This window comes from Ctenopharyngodon idella, chromosome 22 (assembly GCF_019924925.1).
Source record: "Ctenopharyngodon idella isolate HZGC_01 chromosome 22, HZGC01, whole genome shotgun sequence".
NCBI lineage: Eukaryota > Metazoa > Chordata > Actinopteri > Cypriniformes > Xenocyprididae > Ctenopharyngodon > Ctenopharyngodon idella.
The window spans coordinates 9,015,713-9,037,798 of record NC_067241.1 but is presented as its reverse complement, the minus strand read 5'-3'; the positions used below and the strand labels follow the sequence as shown (position 1 = coordinate 9,037,798).

The 22,086-nt window shown below is 37.1% G+C and overlaps 1 protein-coding gene across 3 annotated transcripts in view; it reads right to left on the bottom strand.

Annotated features, from left to right (window-relative positions):
• Positions 1 to 20,554, bottom strand: part of tafa1a (TAFA chemokine like family member 1a) — a 56,916-nt gene extending 36,362 nt beyond the window's left edge. Inside the window, exons 1-2 of one of the 3 annotated variants that reach the window (XM_051881132.1) lie at positions 20,163 to 20,554; positions 19,405 to 19,534 (exon numbers count right to left, since the gene is read on the bottom strand). In XM_051881132.1, coding sequence (XP_051737092.1) covers positions 19,405 to 19,534; positions 20,163 to 20,171 — 139 coding nt within the window. In that variant the 5' untranslated portion in view covers positions 20,172 to 20,554. The remainder of the gene's footprint in view (positions 1 to 19,404; positions 19,535 to 20,162) is intronic. The other 2 variants (XM_051881131.1, XM_051881133.1) reach the window with 2 other exon arrangements.
• Between the last annotated feature and the right edge of the window lie 1,532 nt (positions 20,555 to 22,086).

Below are 22,086 nucleotides of genomic sequence, written 5' to 3'. Positions count from 1 at the left end.
TTAAAAACATATTTAAAACAGTTTGTGGTTCAACCTTAATGTTATGAAGCGATGAGAATACTTTTTGTGCGCCAAAAAAAACAAAATAATGACTTTATTCAACAATACGAATCTTTTGTTTCGAATCAGTGGTTCAGAGCGTGTATCAAACTGCCAAAGGCACGTGAACCATTGAAATTTCAAAACACTTATGACGTAATGAAGCCTTGTTTACTGAAATCATGTGACGTTGGCAGTTTGAGAGAACCACTGATTTGAAACAAAAGATTCGTAAAGCTTCGAAGCTTCATGAAGCAGTGTTTAGTTTAGTGACGAGTGCTAGATATTGTTGAATAAAGTCGTTATTTTGTTTTTTTGGTGCACAAAAAGTATTCTCATCACTTCATAACATTAAGGTTGAACCATTGTAGTCACACAAGCTGTTTTAAATATATTTTAGTACCTTTCTGGGCATTTGAAAGTCTAAGTTAACTTGCTCTCAATGCAGGCCTCACTGAGCCATGGGATTTTATCACAAATATCATAAATTGTGTTCTGAAGATGAACAAAGGTCTTACGGGTGTAGAACGACATGAGGGTGAGTAATTAAAGACAGAATTTTCATTTTTGGGTGAACTAACCCTTTAAATATTGCAGCTTTTCAGGCACTCTTTTTAGTTAAATGGTTGAATAGCATAACATTTTTGTAACTAATATAAACAATGACTGTTTTTTATGATTTTGCAGTCCATCAAAGTGCAGTACACAGTGTTTGAACAAGCATTTTTACCTTTCAGAGTGTGGCGCTTGTAGTCACTGATCGTACTCACCCAATACCACTGCAAACCATACACTCAGACCACTGGAAACTTGAGCTGCTTTACGCTACAAGTGATGTTGAACGTCTTAAAATTCATCACAAGAGATTTTGCTTCCTCTCAATGTGGTTTTCATTTTCCTGCCTGCACGACGGTTTTTGATTGATTACTTCTCTGCATGGCTGATGGCTGCAACTTTCGCATGCAAAACAGTTAAATTGCTTTGCCACCTCTGCAGCTGCAGGTAGGAAGAGGAATTGTGTGAGAGAAAGTGGGTGCAAAAGAGGAAGTGAGAAAGAGAAAATGAAAGAGACATACAGAGAGATGGCATGTTTATTATTGCATGGGGATCCTCTTATTGGGTCTTTGTGGCTGTGAGCGACACGAGAGGACAAAGTGTGCTGTAATTAATTAAGCTGTAGGCGACTGAAATCCATTTTTCTCAACCACCGCCTGTACACTTTCAATTACTCCTGCTGTTTAAACAATTACACACAAACACATTCTTGATACACCCTCTGAATTATTCATCAACTGAGAAAGTGATTTTTGACTCAAACTCAAACTGACAGCTGCTATAGAAGATGTGGAGATGTTTTTCTGTTTGTGCGATCAGAAAGTAGCAACTACTAGGGATAGTTCACCCAAAAAAGTTTTTTTTTTCTGTTAATGTAGGCTACTCACCCTCAGGCCATCCAAGATGTAGGTGAATTTCTTCTTCAGTAGAACAGTAAAGAAGTTTTTCAGCTAAAACCGTGGTCCTTGGTGATTCATATAATGGAAGTCAATGACTACCATAACTCAGAGTAAAAAAAAAACAAACAAAAAACAAAATAAATCCTCGTGGTTCCTGACGATACACTGAGGTCTTATGAAGTGATCTGTGCAAAAAGCTGAACATTATTTACAACATTATTAACTGCAATCCACAGCCTCATCAAACTGTCCTGAGTGCTGTAACGTTAGACTGTTAACAGTCGTGAGCTTCCTGTCGCATAATGACGTATTCACGGGAAAAAGAGAAGTGTATATATAAATAATGTACCCTTTTCACAAATTTCGTTTTTTACGTAGAAGTAAAACGCCAATAGGGTAAACTTCTATAGTGGTGAATGTGAGATAACAGCGACACACGCGTCCTTTCTCTCTGTTGTAAACGAACAGTGTTGTCCCGCGTAAACATCATAATGCGACAGGAAACTCACGCTCCAGACTGCCGTGAACGCGCTCAGGACCGTTCGCCAAGGCGGTGGATTACAGGTAAAACTGTCGAAAATAAAGTTCAGTTTCTTGCACAGACCGATCGTTTGGCTTCATAAGACTTAAGTGTATCGTTAGGAGCCATGGGTATTAATTTTGTTTTGTCTGTATATGTTTTTTGACTCTCAACATACCGGTAACGTTAGCCATTGACTTGCATTAAATATGAATCACCAAGGATTACGATTTCAGCTAAAAATCTTCTTTTCTGTTCTACTGAAGAAAAAAGTCACCTACATCTTGGATTGCCTGAGGGTGAGTAAATTAACAGCAATTTTTCATTTTTAGGTGTACTATTTAACTTATATTCCTCTATGTACCATTTGAAAGTCTGGAGCCATATTCACAAAACATCTTAAGGCTAAAAGTAGCTCCTAACTAGCCGATTTAGGAGAAACTCTTAAAAATAATGGCCTTGTCAGTCCTAGTTTTAGGACTCCTAAATATTTGCTCTAAGAGTATTTCACGAAGCATTTTAGCTCTAAAATTAGCTCCTAAATCTGTGAAATGTTAGGAGTAGTCAAGAGGACTCCTAAGTCACTAAGACCAAATCACAAACAATCCTAATGGCCGTTGCTGCCAATCCACTTAAGCAGTCCACCCAAAGACACTTTACACCATTGAGGCAATAGCAAAAGAGCCTTGGGCGCTGAACCTTTTCTTCATAAATGCAATAAATATTTTTATTTATAGATTTGAATCTACGATAAAATGGCAAAAATAAATCTTTAATAAATAAATAAATAAATAGTGTCCGATTACCTGTGGCAGTTGTTTTCACGAGTTCACACTTACAAATGATAGAATAGAGTAAAAAAATATAAGCGTATTTGGCGTGTTGTCCAAGGGGATCGAGGGCTCCGAGCTTGGAATTTAGCCCAAACCCAGAGTTCTCCCCATATTCCCAGCCGAGAGTGAGGGAAACAACTGGCGGAGGGATGCAGAAAACCATAGAGGTAACTATAGGTGTGTCGGCTCTCATCTGTGTATATATACCTCCTCTCGAGCTGATTAGATAGACCGTTTGAATGTGCTCCTGAGGAGCAGCTCCTCCCAAACTTTGTTTATAAAACATAATTTGTTGCTTGAATTCTGCATTCTCTCGAGATGCAGACATGTAAGAGGCTGACAGCTGAACATATACTAGTTTAATTAGTGACACGTAGCCTACATTTAAAACCTTTATTTAAATATGGCAACATTTGTATTTTAAAATCTTTATTTGAATATGGCAACATGATACCTCATTCTACAGTATTTCTATGATTAAATCGCTGACGACAGAGACTCCTCCCATCAGCCAATCACTGTGTGCATAGTTAGTAAGTGTGTTGACATCATCCATAGCAACGAGGTCAACCCCATCCTTACTCTTAGCTTAAGACTTCTCTCTATTCCTTAGTAAAAGTTGGTCTCAGCAACTTTGTGAATAGGTTTTAAGAGAAAACTCTTAACTAAGAACTTTTACTGCCATTAAGGAGAACTCTTCGTGGTAAGATAAAATGTTTTGTGAATACGGCCCCTGATACATTCTAATGAAATGGTTGGCCAAAATGTTCTCCTCTCTCCTAGTATGTAGCATTGGAAAGTCAGTTTGTTTTTAGTGAATTGGTTCGTTTTCACTCTAGTAAAAGAAGACATTTTTTAAAACAAAATTTAGTTGCATGGGTAATTGACGAGATATTTTTGTCCAGATTGCAATCAAGAAAAAAAGGACCATTAAAGGCTGAATTTGTTGATTAAAAATTTAATAAGCATAAATATCGTTTTGTTACTGTTTCCAGATATGCAGTGTTTTAAAGTAAACACATTATGACCTTTTTTATGAAAAAGCAAAGTTAGTTCAGGTAAAATGATGTTTGTTTAAAAAATTTGAATCAAATATGTTTGAAAATTTATGATTAAGATCAATGTGAGTTGAGTACAATTAACCATTTTCAGGATGTAAGGAACATATTTTATTACATTTAACTTGACTTTTTTTGTTGTTGTCGAAGATGGATTTTGATCAATGAATGAAACCAACATGAATACAAAGATTACATTTTTAAGAACTTGGCACTTGCACTAGATTTTTAAATTATTTCTTCTTTTTAACTCCTTATTTGCCACTGATACATTAATTCATTCCGAATCCCTTGTTTTTTGCCCATCATTTAAAAAAAAAAAAAAAAAGGTTTAGTATAAATTATATACACAATTTATATATATATATATATATACACACACACACACACACACACACACAAACAATTTTTTTGTTATGTTTGTACAGGTTTCTATTCCTAATTCATCCCACAACAATATTTTACAAATCTGCCCAGTTACACAAAGCAGCAACACCAATATTCTGTCCACATCTTCAGGCCATGGTGGACTCGTGTATTGATTCTCATCAGCTATTCCCAGAATATGATTCACAAAACATGGATGGGCTGTTTCCTTATACACAAATTATGCAGAAATTTTCCATGGCATGAAAATTGAATTGTAAGCGAGACAGCACTACACTGTCCTCCACACTCTGTTTCTCTGTCTATATTTGTTCTAATTCTAGAACTGTCAAGTTTTGTTTCACAGAAAGAATTCATTTAAAACTACAACAAAAAACAATAAGGGCAATGTTTGGCTATGCATCACCAGTGCAGTTTCTCTTCCTCCCTGCTGAATATCTGAACATCAGCCTGAACTCATCTGCAATATAGATTTCTCACTTGCACACTGGAAATTGTTTGTTTTGAAACTGATGGCACAAACAAGCCTATTAAACTTCTGCCGTTTGCGAGATATGAAATCAATTAGAGGAGATTAATGGATAGAGCAGATCAGTGTTTTACTGTGCTGTGAAGACTTTGATTACCCCAGCAAATCCCCCCTGAAACCACAAATCATCAAACGGAGAACGCAGCTTCATATCTTCAGTATATTGTAGCCATGACAACATCGGTGATATGTCACTTTAAGTTCTACGCTTACTGCATCATGGGAGATCTGGAGAGCATTAACACATTCAACCAGAACGAGATGACAGAGATAAAGTTTGTAACGACACAACATACAGATATCAAATGCTCAGACTTCAACTGAATTATGTCAGTTCTTGGGTTTCTTCTTGACAGATTTAACATATATTGGCATATAAACAGTATTCATAGTATTTTATTGTTTCACGACATTAAATCACAGTGGACTAAATTTGACTTTGTTGCAACTGATAAATAGAAAAATACTCTTTATAAGTCTCTTTTAATATAACATGAAAAAAAATAATGTGCAAATAAAATAAAAAAACTAAAAGAATTGTTTTCTTAAGTATTTATCCCTTTTATATGCATCTAAATCATTTTTTATTTTATTGGTATTGGTTGATATTGGATATTTATTTGCTAAAACTTAATATTACTGTTAAATGTAATACTTAGCAAATCTCAAAAATTTTTCACACTGTACATTATAATGTTGTGATGCCTAAATTCACTTGTAGCATTTAAAATATTGGATTTTTAGTGTTATAATTTTATAGAACTGACTCAAATCTGCAAGACACCTGCCATTTTAGAGAAGATTTGTTTTCCAGCAAGATAATTACCCCAATCATAAAATGACAATGTCTTGGATTGGTCAGAGTCCAGATCTCAAACCAAATGAGAATTTATGAGTGGTTTGAATAAGGCTCTACTCATAATCTCCATGCAGCCTGCTGAGTCTTGTGAAAAGAACAATAGAGGAAATTGCAGTGGCCAGATCCAAATCCACATAGAATCAAGATTGGAAGTGCTGAAAGAGATGGATCTACTTGACTGGAAGATTATTTTTGACCAAATTGTAGAAATTCTTCCTTTAACAAGTAAGAAAAACAATACTGTTTATCAGTGTCATAAAATACAAAATAAATCTTCTGTGGTTCAGTGCTGTAAACAGACAAAAAACAAAAACATAACTTCCAAAAGGGTGAATATTTATTTTGTTAGTTAATTTTGATCTATTTATAGAAATGTTTACTTTGACATGACAGATATTTTTTTCTATCAATCACTCTGTCTTAAAGGGGTCCTTAACTTTAGTTAGTGTGTAATGTTGCTGTTAGAGCATAAACAACATCTGCAAAGTTACGACGCTCGAAGTTCAATGGAAACGGAGATGTTCACTAACCCTAAAGTTCAGTAGCCCCGCCCATTGATTCAAGCACAAAAAGTAGTAGTAGGTAAATAACAGATAAACATGCCAGATAAAAGTGCAAAATGTTGTGCAGTGCTCAGTGCAGGTTGTGGAAAAACAGTAGCTGCATTGGATTTGCAGAGAGAGTGAAATTAAAGAAACGATGCTGTGCCTTCCATATTGGGTCCAACAGGAATGCCGCAACACACTTAAGCTAGTAAAAAAGTTTTTACTGTCACTATTGCTTTGTTACAGATCGTTTGATATGTATGGATTATGTGTAGATCTCTAACCAAAATCACCAGTGGCCAGTGATTTCTGATATGTAATGATTGATGTAGGCCTACAGCCAGATGTTTTTGTCTCAAAATCATTTATTGTCAGTAAATCACATTGTCAACTTCACATTGTTTCTCTTAGTAGGACAAAAATAATCTGTTATTTAAACTGTGATTAAATTATATAGAAAGCAATCAAAGAACACTCCCTTTACAATCGCTGGAACTGTCAATCAAACGGTGCGAGTCTTCTGGACTCACGCCAAAACTCCTGTTAGAATCAATGAATTTCTTATTTACGTTGTGTTTGCACTGTTAGTTATGATGAAAGCATTCGTTAGAGTGCAGAATAGGGCTGCACGATTTATCGCGATTAAACCACGCACGATTTGGCAAAGGCTGCGATTATTTTACGCGCAGCTTATCAGAGCTGTACGGTTCTGTGATCAGTAGTAAATGCTTCTCCATCTGAAAGCCAGAGGGCGCTCTTGCACAGAAACTCTAAATATGCCCTGCCGCAGAAGAAGATAACGCGTGTCATATCGCTGTAGCTGAATAAACAGAAGATTGAAACGCTTTGATTGATTAAACATGACTAAAACACACGACTGCCTTATTCTGTGTAAGAAGCCACATCATCTCACAGAAGGACGCTCAACTGTCGTTATGAAGTGAGTTTGGAGTAAAACATGTTATTAAATGTTGTCTTTTGTTGGACAAGATGTTAATAAATGCTTCTCATGTCTGGAAAGATGTTTGATGCGTGTTGCTTTTTCAAATGTACATTATAAGCGACTCAAACTAGCAGTGCTTTCAGATGGATTAGCATTTGGAGCCATACTTCATTGACAAGCTTTTGCGATTTCATAATCGCACTAAGAATCGCGTTTAAGCAATAATCGCGTTTGTTCAATGTTATTTTTCATATCATGCGATTAAATTGTGCAGAAATCGAGTTGCAATAATGAGATCACTGCATTCATGCACTTAACATGTCTGTGAACCTTGAGAACTAATAGTAAAAACGTGCTAAAAGTTTTCATGAGAATTCCACATATAATACTTAGCTATTTCCATATGTAAAGATGTTAGCCAATCATAACAGTGGGCATTTACACTGAAGTCTCACAGCAGACACACCCCTTAAAACAGAGCGTTTAAATCAGAGGGCTGAAATTAGGGTAGGAAAAATGTCTTTTATTTCTAATTTATGAAAATTTTTCATGTAAAAATCACACTAACATAATTGCACCTCAGGAAACATAAAATAATACAGTAATGCAGTTCATGACCCATTTAAACACAAACAGTGTGTCTGTGTTAAATGATAAAACATGAGCACTTCTAAGCAGGTGATTACTTTTTATAGGTATTGTTAAAATTGAGGATCGGTATGAAGTGTCACTTGTAGTAAATATATAATTTTTTTTGTAAGTTTAAAGACTTAATGAGAGAGTCAATAATGGGTAGCAGTTTTGTGTTTTAGGATAAAAGAAAAAGAAATAAAAAATCTCTTTGTTCAGGTATCTCAGTAGATGTCACATGTCTAGTAAAACTCATAAGGTTGATGTAATAAAGTTGATATAGGACTTCCTCCATGCTGTGGCAAGGGAAGATTTTGGAGGTAATATGTGGTTGTATGTGTCTGGTGGCTTCAGGTATTGTGAGGTCAGACTGGCATTCATAGAACCGCTGTCTGGAGCAGAGAGAGAGAGAGATGGAGAGAGTGAGCGGAAGTGTGACAGAGAACAGATGGAGGACAGCCCAGGGGCTGAGGCTGTACGACTCTCCCATTGTTCCTACAGGGGAGCTGGCACTGTCAGGAAGATTGGATGGAAGCGGGAGAGATGGACGGAACGTCTCTGCTAAAATAATGTGCCTTTGGGAGCTGCATTATATAAGGCTATTAAACTGTCAGTGTGTGCTGGCGTACATGCGGGAAGATAACCTTTGTTTTGAAGCAGATGAAAAACACATTCCATGTTTGTTTTGATGTAGCTACATCCATGGCCTGCGTCTGTCGGTGCGTGTGGGGGGAATTATCACAGATGACTGTCTTCTCTCTTATGCCGCTGAGATATATTTAATACAAAGAAGGACATGCAGGATGCCGTGCCGCAGTCGAGCCCTGATTCTGTCAGAGGCACTTTGTGGGGAAGTCTTCGGGCGGCTTCGGCAGCCTAGAGCTGCAGATGGAGAACCGGCATCCAACGTCACCTCTGTTATTGAGCTTTATTGAGCCCTCCTGGAAAAATTTCCTCCAGAGAAACTCTAATGGCAGAGTAGAAACCAGATGATGCTTTCATTCAAAGAGATCTGTGCATGTCTTTTCCATAGCCTGAGAAGGATTAGAAATATTGCCTGATCTCCAGCAATGAGTGCATTAAACTGTTGCCAAAGTTAAAATGGCGTGAGTAAGGGCTGGCCTTTTTGTCTTTTCAATTATTTGCAAACGAGGAGGTCTCTATGATACCTGGAGAGCGTGATCCGTTAGCATTCCCATTCATCTCAGTGGCAATTGCTGGACTGGCATAGGGCCAGGTCTGGAAATACGTGACCTGGAGGCTGCCATCTTCATGGGTGCTCAGTTCTGCTGCCAGGTTGTTTTGAGCCAATTAACTGAACTTAAATGGCATGTGACTAATGACTGTAGAGCCGAGAGGAAAATGATGTCATGATCACACTGATTGGCTGATGGCAGCACAAGAGCGTACACAGTCCTAAAGCCTTCATCCTGAGCAAAATTATATACGTTCATTTCAGTTTTAGGAGCCCCTTAAAAAGAATCAGGCTCTGGTGAAGCATCTATTGTAATATAATGAAATATTTACATTGCTGAACACTACAGCTCTAAATAGTTTTTGAACATCTGCAGATCTTCTTCATGCTGCTTTTTACTGAAAGAAACCTTGTTAATATTTATATTTATTCAATTCAGTTGTCTGTTTTATGATCAAGTTTTTCATCTTGAAATGACAAACACAAGACTCCTTAAAATCGATGTAGCTGCATCAGTTTTGTTATTTCCAATGTATTACCAGTGCTTTTCTTGCTATATATATTTACCAGAAAAGCAGATTTATGACCCAACATGCATTCTCATGATAAGAAGGTACTTATGGTGCGATAATTAATAATGCTTTAAGTCAAGCAGCAGTACTACGATGTTTAATATTAATTTCATCAGAGATTTTAGTAGATATGTAACTGTGAGGATATCTGTACTGACAGAAGAAGCTGTTAACAATGCTGTCTTTTTTTTTTTTTTTTTTTTTGCATTTTGAATTTTTCATAAAATAGTCATGCAACCATTACTAACGCTGGTAAAAACAGTGCAGTCCTTTCAAGGACATTGACCTGATCATCACTTCAAGCTTCAGCTTACTCTGATGAATGGAGATCCGGCATGAGGTACATCTGATTCCTTATATATGTGTATGTTGATGCATATAGACATGTGTCATGCATTTTCACATGTCCAGGAAGAGCCACATTGATCAAGGAGCTAACAAGTAAAGTGAATCTGACAGACAATCTATATTTCCCAGAAACTCAGCAAGATTGATATGATATCTGCCCTCTAAAACCACATAGAGGAGCTCATAAGTCACAGTTGTGTTGCTGTTAAAGTAAAGAGATAGCAGAACCACAGTTATCAGATTAGACTGCTGTTATTTTCAACATAATACAGTTAGCCGCCAGTCTACTATTAACACTTGCACTTTAAATCTCTGATCTACCCAGGTCGATTCCGGTGTGGTTGTTTTTATAATAGCCTACATGTCCTTGGACTTAGTGATGGTCTCCCAGGGGCCCGAGAAACTGTGTCTGTATTTGTTTGTAAGGAGTTTAAAGGGCTGGTTCAGGTCTCGGTTTGTTAAAGATGGGTTATTTTCTACATCTGGAGAGTTCAGTCTCATAACACTAAAACATGGCAGCTATGCATGCATGACAAACACAATTTGCTTAGTTCTGTTGCAGCTGTCAGTGCTGAATAAAGACCTGGTCTCATGAATCACCCATCCTCATCTGTCTGTCTGAGCCGGAGAGCAAGAACAGCCGGCAGCACATCTGTGAGAAGCGCTACACGTTCCTCTTTCTGTCTGTTTTTCCGTCTGTCTGTCGCTCTGTGCTTTTCACTCCCCCGTCCCTCACTTCCCATCTCTACATTTAAAATACATTTAATCATTGATTCGCATCTCAGTGGCAAGTAAATCAAGACCCTTGAGCCCACAGAGCAGCTGATGTACAGACATCACATAGTCAAATTAAAACAAATGCAATCCCATGCATGGACATGGTGTTTCAATGCATATAGCTACAAAAATTAATATTCCTCGATATTTTGCTAAAATGTTTTTTATGAAGATTTTTTATAATTGTTAGATAGACATACAGTCATCTGTATTCAGCCTTTAAATGGTTTCATTCAATTTATTAAAGCAATAAGCCACAAGAAACTGCTTTATAGTAATTTTATTGGTAATAAGTCTATAGTATTCTGATTCTATGCATGCTTGTTTCCACCACTGAATAAAAAATAAAGGTAATTGCGACTTTTTATCTCACAATTCCAATTTTTTTCTCGCAATTGTGAGTTTACATCTCACAATTCTGACTTTTCTCACAATTGCAAGTTATAAAGTCAGAATTGTGAGACAAACTCGCAATTCTGAAAAAAAGTCATTTTTTTTCCCCTCAGAATTGGACTTTATAAGAAGTCAGAATTGCGAGTTTATGTCTTGCAATTCCGAGAAAAAAGTCAGAATTGCGAGTTTATATCTCGTAAATGTGAATTTATAACTCGCAATTCTGACTTTATAACTTGCAAAAAAAAAAAGGAAAAGAAGACTTCTGAGATAAAAAGTTGCAATTACCTTTTTTATTTTTTATTTGGTAGCGAAAACAAGCTTCCATATGATTGATTGAAGTAATGTTAAATTTAAGTATTTGGCATGAAAGACAACACAGTTACATTTAATAAGGTAATATAAATGTCAAAAAAAAGGGAAAAGTTGATTTCTGACCCTGCTAGTGAGGATCCACTGATATTAAAATTCTGGCTGATACCAATAATTATTTTAACAAATAACCAATAAATGGTTTTAAAACTAGAATAATTTTAATAATTTTTTTCTATAAAATCATTTTAATTGCTAAAAAGTACATTTATTGCAACATAATGTATAGTCTGAAAAGGGATTTTCATTTTGAGATTACATTTAGCAGTGTTATTAAATTTTTAGTGTTTTTAAAGATGATCTTTAAGTGAGTGTTAAATGATAATTAAAGTTTTTATGAAAATATAGGAAATAATCATGAACGATTAAATATTAAGCATTGTTAAAAATACAGTATCAACCGATAGATTAAAGCATCTCTGACTTTGGCCAATAACCAGTTTATTCCGATCCGATGTACTAATTTCCTCTAATGAATTTGCTTTATAAAATTACATTTTAATAATAAAAAAAATGTCCTTAATATTTGTATTGTTTGGTAGCTGATTTTAAAATCCATATTGTGTCTACCAACACATTTTAGCTGTGACTGACTTTTTTTTTTTTTTTTTTTTTGCATTATTGCATATCCTCTCAAACTGCTCTATTGCTTAAATTTAGTTCATTTTCTAACTATATAGACTGTTTGCAGTTGCCAAGCGACATAGCATCTTGGCACATTAATATGTGCAGTATATACTGCATAATAATCAATACTGCATAAATCAAACATATGCTCTTATAAACCTTGACCTCCTTTGAAATTCAAATACAGACTTAAAATTCTCAACAAGAACAAAAAAAGCACCTTTGTAATGGATGCAACTCAATTAATCAGTTTCAGAACAACACCATTTCCTACATAATCTCAATTTCCTGCCGTGATCTTGGTCACTACTCACAATGATGGTTTTTAGTGAAAGCAAAGGTGCCGCAACAATTCATGACCTGTCAACCGCGATACTCAGGACAATCCACCAGCCTCAAAGCACTCGATACTTAAACAAATATCTCTTTGCAATACAACACACATGCACACACTCCTACCCTCGCCAAAGCCACAATCTCACCCTGACTTGAAAAGCTTTTCAGTTACAGGACACAGTTGTCATAAAATCAAAAAATGTCCACATAATCACACAAGGTTTGAAAGCAGAGAAGATGGTGTCAGTTTGGCTGGCCTTTAAACAGTTTTTCTTACGTGATTGACAGTTTGAGAGAATGTTTGCTGAGCTTGACATTTTTACAACATGCAAATGCACGCTGGAGCTACAGTCGGTGCTGGTTGTTTGTATTTCTCATACAGGAAAAAGAGAAGACGAATGATAAAAGGAAATGGCTGTGAAGGTGTGGTTTTAGAAAACAGTGATATCTCAAATTCTTCCCTCTGTAAATGAAGTACTACAGAAAATATGACCATAAATTATGAAATCTGAGCAGAATGGGGGCTTTAATAAGAATTATTCTATACTGCTTGTCATACTCAGTCAAGAAACATCTAAATGCCTCAGTATTGTTTATCTTTTGAGAGAACATATGGACACTTAAACATAATCTCTGTCCATTCATTCCATCCAGCTACAAATGTGAATTTTATACAATGTCACCAAAGCTCATAAAAGCCCAATCTGTGCATTTTGTTTATCTGCTTTGATATTCAGATTTGGGGGTAATGGAATCCCCCGAGCACTCAGTGGGCCATAATATAGCCCTCCGTTTAGGATGAACATGTGATTGTTAAAGAAATACACTTGTGCTCTGATAAGACTCTCAGCTGGAGCTCAATTATTTAATCAGGACTAGCTTTACTAACATTGCTCTATTTACGCTCTGAATGGCATTGAAGCCAAATCGGTCAAATCTAAATAGTCAAAGCATTTATTGTCAACTGAGGCAAAACTCCACAGACGTTCTGCTTTGAATCAAGAATAGCATGTACCTCTATAATTGTTCTATAGTCTGTACAATAAAATCAATTCCAATTCAGGATCCAATCCCAGTAAAGTGCCTCTAGCAAGATTAGTTAAGGTAAGTGGTACGGTCTCAAATTGCTTTTTGCCCTCTCATTTGAAGGTGTGAGGTTACAAGAAGCTTTCGTGCTCTGTTTCAATTGAGGCGAACCTTAAAACCACCCCAGACCGTCGAGATATTAGATAATCAGGATTTCATAATAGATTTACATTCTGATAAATATGTCTTATATCCTCTTGACCTGATCTGTGAAAGTGAGGATATGATTTTTACTGTGATGGGCACTCTATTATTCATTCCTATGAGCAGATATGGTTTATTTGAGATAAAACTTCATTTGTACTCATGACTTTAGATTTTTTTTTTTTATATTGGTTAGCAGCATGAATACTAGGGCTGGGTATTGACACAATTTTCATGATTCGATTAGATTTCTATTCACATGCTTGCGATTCAATTCAATTCCGATTTCGATTCAATTCGATATCAATTATTTTGGATGTAGTATATCAGATACAGTACATGGCAAATTTTCTAGAGGAAAAAAATCTCTCAACTAATGCTGTAAACTACAAATGGGAGTCAGTGGATAATACATTACTATAATATTGAAGGTTAAAATTAACTTATTTATATACAAACACTTAAATTACACTCTGTTTTTTATAATAAATAAAGTTTAGAATTACATAATCATTTCTAGTCCAATTAGTTTGATATGGATTTCGGTAAGTTGTACTGTATCTTTTAACATTTTTTTTTTTTACATTTAACACATTTATCAACTGAAAACAGACTAGACTAATCGATTCTTGGGATTTAAGAATCGATATTGGTTCGTAAAAATGAGAATCGATTAAAATCGAGAAATCAGTATTTTTTTTACCCAGCCCTTATGAATACGCTATTGTTGAGGATACATTGTAGGTATATTTGCAAGTATTTATTATCAACTAATATTGAAAACTACTCTCACACCCCTTGGCTAACCATGAGGTCAGAGAGCAGTAATTCAGCTGGTCGTTTGCATGTCCTGATAGGGATAAAAAACTAAAAAAGCAATGTCAAATTGAAATAAAAAAAACAACTAACAGATAATTGTGCATAGTTAGGAAAGCACAATAACAGGCTTATCAACATTTAATAGGGATGAAAAAATGCTGCTTTTGTTGTTGTTGTCAAAAAGCTGCAGTATTTTGGTGCAAATATTTCTTGCATTAACAGTAGGTAAAAGCTAGCCAAATTACGCATTAGCTTGACATGCTCTCCTCAAAAAGTATGAACAAAATTATGAAACTTAAAAAAAACATGACCCAGAATTCATTAAATACTGACCACAATGTTTCATGCGCAGTGAATTATTGGCTACCGCGAGCTTGAAATGATCAAAACAATCCTGGTAATGTGTTGGGTTGCCACTTGATAAATGTCCAAATCTGGGTCCTGCAGCAATACTATGTTGAGAAGCACTGTGCTTGCAGTCCATCCCCTGTGTGTCTACTTTCCTGAGTCTTAGTTATGGGAATTAAATTAAGCGAAGGATTTGCTAAAGTTATTGTGCCCCACTTAATAATACACCGCCTAACAAACCAGTAATTAAAACCTTCACCTGCAATTAATTTTGATTGTCCACCATGGTGGATTAACCAATGAAAGTAAACAGCAGCAAATCTAACCTTCTGGATGCCAAGGCAAAGTAAAGGATATATTATTGCCCACTGAAGCTAAGCAGGGCTGAGCCTGGTTAGTATCTGGATGGGAGACCTCCTGGGAAAAATAGGTTGCTGCTGGAAGAGGTGTTAGTGAGGCCAGCTCACCCTGTGGTCTGTGTGGGTCTTGACGCCCCAGTATAGTGATGGGGACATTATACTGTCAAAAAGCACCGTCCTTCGGATGAGATGTTAAACTGAGGTCCTGACTCTCTGTGGTCATTAAAAATCCCAGGATGTCTTTCGAACAAAGTAGGGGTGTAACCCTGGCATCCTGGCCACATTTGCCCATTGGCCTCTGTCCATCATGGCCTCCTAATCATCCTCATTTAAATACTGATTGGCTTCATCACTCTGTCTCCTCAATAAGCTGGTGTGTGGTGGGCGTTCTGGCACAATATGGATGCCATCGCATCATCCAGGTGGATCACATTGGTGGTGGTTGAGGAGATTCCCCCTTCCATATGTAAAGCACTTTGAGTACCCAGAAAAGCGCTATATAAATGTAAGGAATTATATTATACTATATTATATTATTTATAAAACAGTTAGTTCCTGTCCTTGATTCTGATTGGTCAATAGCTGTGTTTTATTCACGCTAAAACACGGCTATGACCGCTTCACCCAACGGTTCTGTGTATCACTACTCAACACCCTTAGCAACCACTCTTAGCAACGTAAACTGTATGTTCTCAATTGATATTGTTCAATGAAGCTTACTGTATTATGTAGAAGAGTATTCTGAGAAAAAGATTGAGTGAGCGAGTTTATTACCTGCATTCAGATTTAGCATTTTCCTTCAGGTCAGTCCTATGTTCATAATAAAAAATCTGTTTAAATGTCTGATGTATTATCTTGTCCTTTTAACAGTTAAGGGGTTTTCCCATGACTGACAGCGCTAGTCAAAGCATTTGTCAGTTGCGTCTTGTTCCGTGTTCACAACAATTTAGTCTTTTCTATGTAAAAGTCTTCACTGCTGACTGACACACTCATAAAGACAGTCTTTGCCACCATCTAATGGCGTAATAATGTAACTTCTGTTGCTGTTCACGTTCAGGGACTATTTTTTTCCGGCGGAAGGAAGGCTTTAGTGAAAGTTTACATCATGAAAGTTGCATTGATACATATTTTTGGCTTTAACATTTGTATTGTGTGGTAACCGTTTTATAAAAGCAATAAGGTACTTGAGGCAAGTGCTGTATCATGAATTAGTTACGGCTGAAGGGCGAAGTTATGCACGACACGAACAGAGCCGTGATGCAGCACAGCCTCTCATACCTTATTGCTTGCATGTTATATTATATTATATTATTATTAAGTATGATCAGGGGTGGATCTAGAAAGGGTGGCAAAGGGGTGGCATGAGGTCTATGAGGGGTGGCAACACCAAAGTAAGCGCCCATACATAGTTTTTGTGTATTTATGGCTTGACATACACATTTGTGTTCACAAATATTGCATTACTACAAAGTAATCATCTATACTGTTTAAAAAGAGTTGAAAATAAATGTCAATATCCAGGGCACCAAATCAAGACACTGTATATCAAAAACATCAACAGATTCTAAATATCTCTGAGTATCTCTGAGCTACTTGGATGGTATAATTCACAAATTTTAGTGCATGTTTAAGACCAACAAAACTTGAATTTAATTTACTAACATTAGAAAGATCAAAGCACTGAGACTGGATCAGTTTTTGTAAACAATGTTGGAGTTAGGTGGAAATGCCTGAATGGATGTTAAGAAGGTCATCCAGAACACCCTAGCAAACATATACTCTAGCAACACCACAGCAACTGCATAGCAATCATAGCAAACACCTAGCAACACTTTAGCAAACATCAGTTCTGACCTAACTTCAAACTATTTTACATTTTTTAAACTGGACTTTAAGTTAAGCATAAATTTGTTTTTCAAACTTTTCAATCTAGTTAATTAAGATTAGATACTTAATTCTACTAACTCTGCTATTAGTGTTCCATGTTCAGGATCTTCCTATTGATTTCATTTTTTTACGGAACAATACGGAAACCCAGACATATCCTATCCGAACAGGATTAGATTTCTCAGAGGAACTCTGAGTTAGCCGAGAAGCAGTCTTTTTCCGATTCACAAACAAATGGAAAAACAGTCAATTTGTACATGAATTGGGCTGCGCTGTGTGTTTTTGACTTCCGAGAACTGAGTCATTTTTTAATAAAGCTAACTACACTGGCCGCGCTGCATGAGCATGCATCCTGCAAGCACAAATTATTAAAAAATGTGTTTTCTTGCCATTATTTTGCAAGTGGTGCACACTGCAGAACCAAATAACCTAGTCCAGCTCCACCTCTGTGGATCTAATGGCTGGAGCTTGACCTAGTTATGTTTAGGGATAGGGATAAAGGTGCAATATGTAAGAATTTTGCAGTAAAATATCCAAAAACCACTAGGCCAGCGTTATTTTGTTCACTTGAGTACTAACAATATCACAAATGTTTCCAACTTTTTGAGAAAATTGTAATTTTAACCAAGGCTCCGGGACGTGTGAGGAGGTCGCCTGTCATACCCGTGTTATCCTCAGTTTCCGGTTTTATTTTGTAGAAACCATGGAAACACCAAAGATGCTTTAATATATTACATGTTTTAATAGACAAGGGAACAGCTGTTTTGATATATTTATAGACAGAAAACTAATTATTATTATATAGCTCAACACGTTTAGTCTTATTGTTTAAATCTAATTTTCTTGTTTTTGTGAGTACCAAGCTTTATCATGGCTCAGAGAAAAACATTATTTTGTGAAGTAGCTAACATAGCATAATCAGATGCAGCTTTATTTTTAGTAACAGTATGTAATACAACATTTTCTCCATCATGCAATACGTTTTAAAATTAATTGCATGCCATTTATCAACACAAGCCATCCAGCATTTAATATATTCTAAAATCGATCTATCTTACTGCAGTGTGCAACAGCAGCCACCGAGCGAACGCGCAGAGTAACGTTATAACATAATTTTCAACACACTCAAATGTATCTAATATAATAAACAGTGCTGCGTTACCTCATACTCATGACCGGAAAAGCGGAAGGAGCGCCGGCGACTGCGGGATAATAAAAGTTCCGCTGCTCGCGGCGTGTGTTGCGCAATCGCTCCAGCGGCCTCGTTCAGCTCCCACAACACTCGGTCCTGCTCTGCTTCATACTACAGTAACGTTAATAATCGCATCCATGAACATGATTTCTGCCCGAGTCCTATCCCGATTATTTTCCACCGGCTGTGAGGTGAAGACCCAAGATTCCCAAGATTCTGCGCTCAAACTTGGCGTCATCAAGCTACGCCTTTGTTTTGAATAGGCCTCTACTTTTTACATATTGCACCTTTAAGGCTGATTTACACTTCTGCGTCATGTACACTGTGTGTAGCATGCGTAGACTACGGTGTAGCCTGACGTGCACTTCTCCAAAAATGTACCAATTCTGCGCAGACCGCAAGCGCTGTGATTGGTCTGCTAGAACCCCTCCCTCAGGTCAAAAAAACTGGCGAGGAGTGAGCGGTAGAAGAGCGAGCGTTTTCACCTTCCATAAGAATGAAAAAACGCTCGGTCACTTGCTCTGCTCTGTTTCAGGGGACATGCGCGTCAAGCTACAACAAAAGTCATTGCCTATTTGCCGCCATCACTGCTGAAGCTTCTCTGACGTACATGATAAACTGCTGCTGCTTCGGCTTTTGCCTTGATACTCAACATGACCGTGGACATTGCCTACTAGCGTGTTGCATGTTGACGCGGACAACAACGCAGAAGTATAAATGAAAACCAACGCATAGCCTATGGAGTATGTCCGACGCAGAAGTATAAATCAGCCTTTAGGGTGTGGTTGGACCTTCTAGCTCAACCCATTAATTCCAGAGAGGGGGAGCTGGATGTCAAGCTCCACCCATTGGCTCTGCAGTGAGCAGCCTCTCTTATTTTGCGGTACGCTGTCTTCTTTATGTCATCACATCAAAGCACCACTTCTGGTACAAGTGGTTCAAGAAACGCTGCTTACATTTTTATTTTATACTGGGATATTTCTAGGGTGGCAGATAGGGTGGCAATAGTTTTTCTTAGGGTGGTAGATCCGCCCCTGAGTGTGACTCATCTGAAGTAGTAAATAAAACTTAGTTTAATCATTTATGGTGCAGCCCACCGAGAGAAATTCATACCTGAACAGCCCCCCCAGAAGGATAGAAGGAAGGACTCACCGAGGATCTGTATGTTGGTTCCAGGAGGGGCCAGGTGCTGCTGGATGGTCTCATAGAAAGTGGCCTCACACATCAGCAGGACTGTCACACTGACCCACACCCACACCAGCCACGACATCCCAACACTCCTCTGAAGATAGACAGAGCGGTCGGTCAGTAACATCTTGCTTTTTCTCTCACTTCTATTCACTCCTACCTTAGTGCTGTGAATGCTGTGAAGTGCATTCAGACCTGACATTTCTAATTAAATCTGAAAATAAATAAATCATTATCTTTTATGTGAGCATAAGAGAGTCTGACAGAACTTGAGGAAATCTTACAGCTCCAATCTTCATGTAGACTGACTTGCTTTCAGCCACTTAGTGTGTCTATTAGGCCACATTTAGAGATGAAAGTGCCATTCGGTTTCTTTTCCTCGCTACCTGACAGCCTGCCTCTAACCTCATGTCTCCAATTGTCTATTTATATTAATAAATAAGAGTTGTGAATAAGCAGTCATATTTTCTTCAGATCATGCACTGAAATTGAATGTCATACTATAAAACTATAAAAATGTCTGGATTCAGTCTCACAGCATGCATCCTTATGTAGGCTATAATAATCACTGAATGCGAGACCAGCTCAAGTTATTCATGCTGATCTTTCAGTGCACTCTTTATTCACAGAGAAAAAAACATTTTCCATGCATAAAGGTAAAAACATGTTATATTAGTTTTTTTTAACCATATAAAATAAAAAAAAAGCTTATTCTACTGTACCTGTATCATTCAGGGACAGCCGTAGGAGAACTCAATACTTTGTCCTCAATCCATCCATTGTGAGGTTTCTAGATATTCCCGGGTCCAGGTATTGTTGTCTTGTAGAAACTCTCAGTTCTTCTCACTTTGAAGCCTGAAGCTGAAATCAGGGACACTATAGGACAAACAAAGAGCGAAAGAGAGAGAGAGCTATGATCTAAAGCACGGCAAACCCGCACTAACACTAGAATCGCCTCTTCACTCCCCTGAGCCACAGAGATGATTTTCCGCTTCACATTTAAACACAACTGAAGGGCGGTACTCTCTCTCTCTTCCTCCCTCCCTCTTTCTTGCTCTCTTTCTCTCTCTCTCACATCACTCTCCCATTTCATCTCTTTCTCTCTCACACACTTTCTCTCTGTCTCTTTCTCTTAGTCCCTCGCTCAATCTTTCTCATTCTCCCTCCTTTGCACGTAATAATTTTTCCCGATACGCGAGAGCTCCTAGCTTCAAGCTGTATGTGATCTCTCATCTAAAACCTGCCTTGATCTAACAGTCGCTGGAAGCTGGGAAATGATGCCGGGCATTTGTATCTTAATATAACGTTCCAATGGGTGATGTTGAACTGACATTTATAAGAAACTTTTTTTAGAGCAACATAAATCCCCCTTGAGTAGCTGAGGGTTCAATTTTTTTCGCTCAACACGCTAACAGATTGTGGTTGTGATCTCAGTAGCTCGCTAGTTTTTTAAGCCCCTTCTATCCTCAGCTTGTAATTGAGCCCCAGACCTTGACAGACCTGGAGTCACTTGCTTTTCACCGACAAATTGCTTAAGCTACACTGTTTTCCACAACAAAAACTCTTACTGTTTTAAAAAAAAATATATATATAAACTAGGCTGCAGCCAATAGACTTGTGAGACAATCACCAATTAGTTGTTTTTAAAGGAATAAAATGCAAAAATTAGTGCGAAAATAAAGTCTCAATGTCAATAATTTTCAAAATCAGTTGAACTTGAGATTAAAAAAGGAGGTGTTTTGGATGTGGCCTGATTTATTTAAAAGACATCTTATATATATGTAAAGCATGCACAAAATATAATGGTATTTGTCCTGTAACAGCACATGAAAATGCCTGTGATGTACAGTATTACACATGGAAAATGGAAATTGTTTGGTTCTAATTGGTTATAATTTCAAACAGCAGTAAAACTACAAGAATTTAGGGTTTTTTTATTCATTTTTATGTGTATTTATTATATGTAATTATATTTATTTTTATCATTACATATAATATATTAAATATAAATATGTGTCACATATATAATTCCAATAAAATGTAAAATTACAAATCAACAAATTACATCTAAATAATATGTTTTATCAACTAAAGATTGTATAAGCTCCAAGCTTTAAAAAGATAATTTACTTTATACCTCAAGCTTTACCACCTTGGGTTGCCTGTAATGGGATTTGATGCTCCTTTATCAGTTTGTAAAGCAGACCTTCAGACCATGCCTATGTGTTGTGAAATTGCTAGAAACCATCACTACCTTGGAGAGATCCCACTCAGCCTGCCTACTGACTCCCTTCCTGGCCGGCTCGCTTCCACCTGCTGGCTGCTGTGAACCTGATATCCCTCCCACTAAAGACTAGTCACTGCAGTCCTGCTAACATGAGGCTGCTGCTTCTGTATAACAGGTATCTACAAAAAGACAGTGCTTCTCTGAGTAGAGTTTGTCTACTCAAGAGAAACAGCTCTATACACCCTCTCACTTCAGGGAGTAGATCTGCCAAACCAGGACCCCTGAAGCTGTCTGAACTGAGACCTTCAGCCAGCTGGAGTTTTCTTTGCTTTTCTTTTAAAGCTGAGTTTGGATTTTGGATGATCTAGAAAGTACAAGCACATTTTGTACTGTACTGTTAAGTCTTAATGTTACTCACT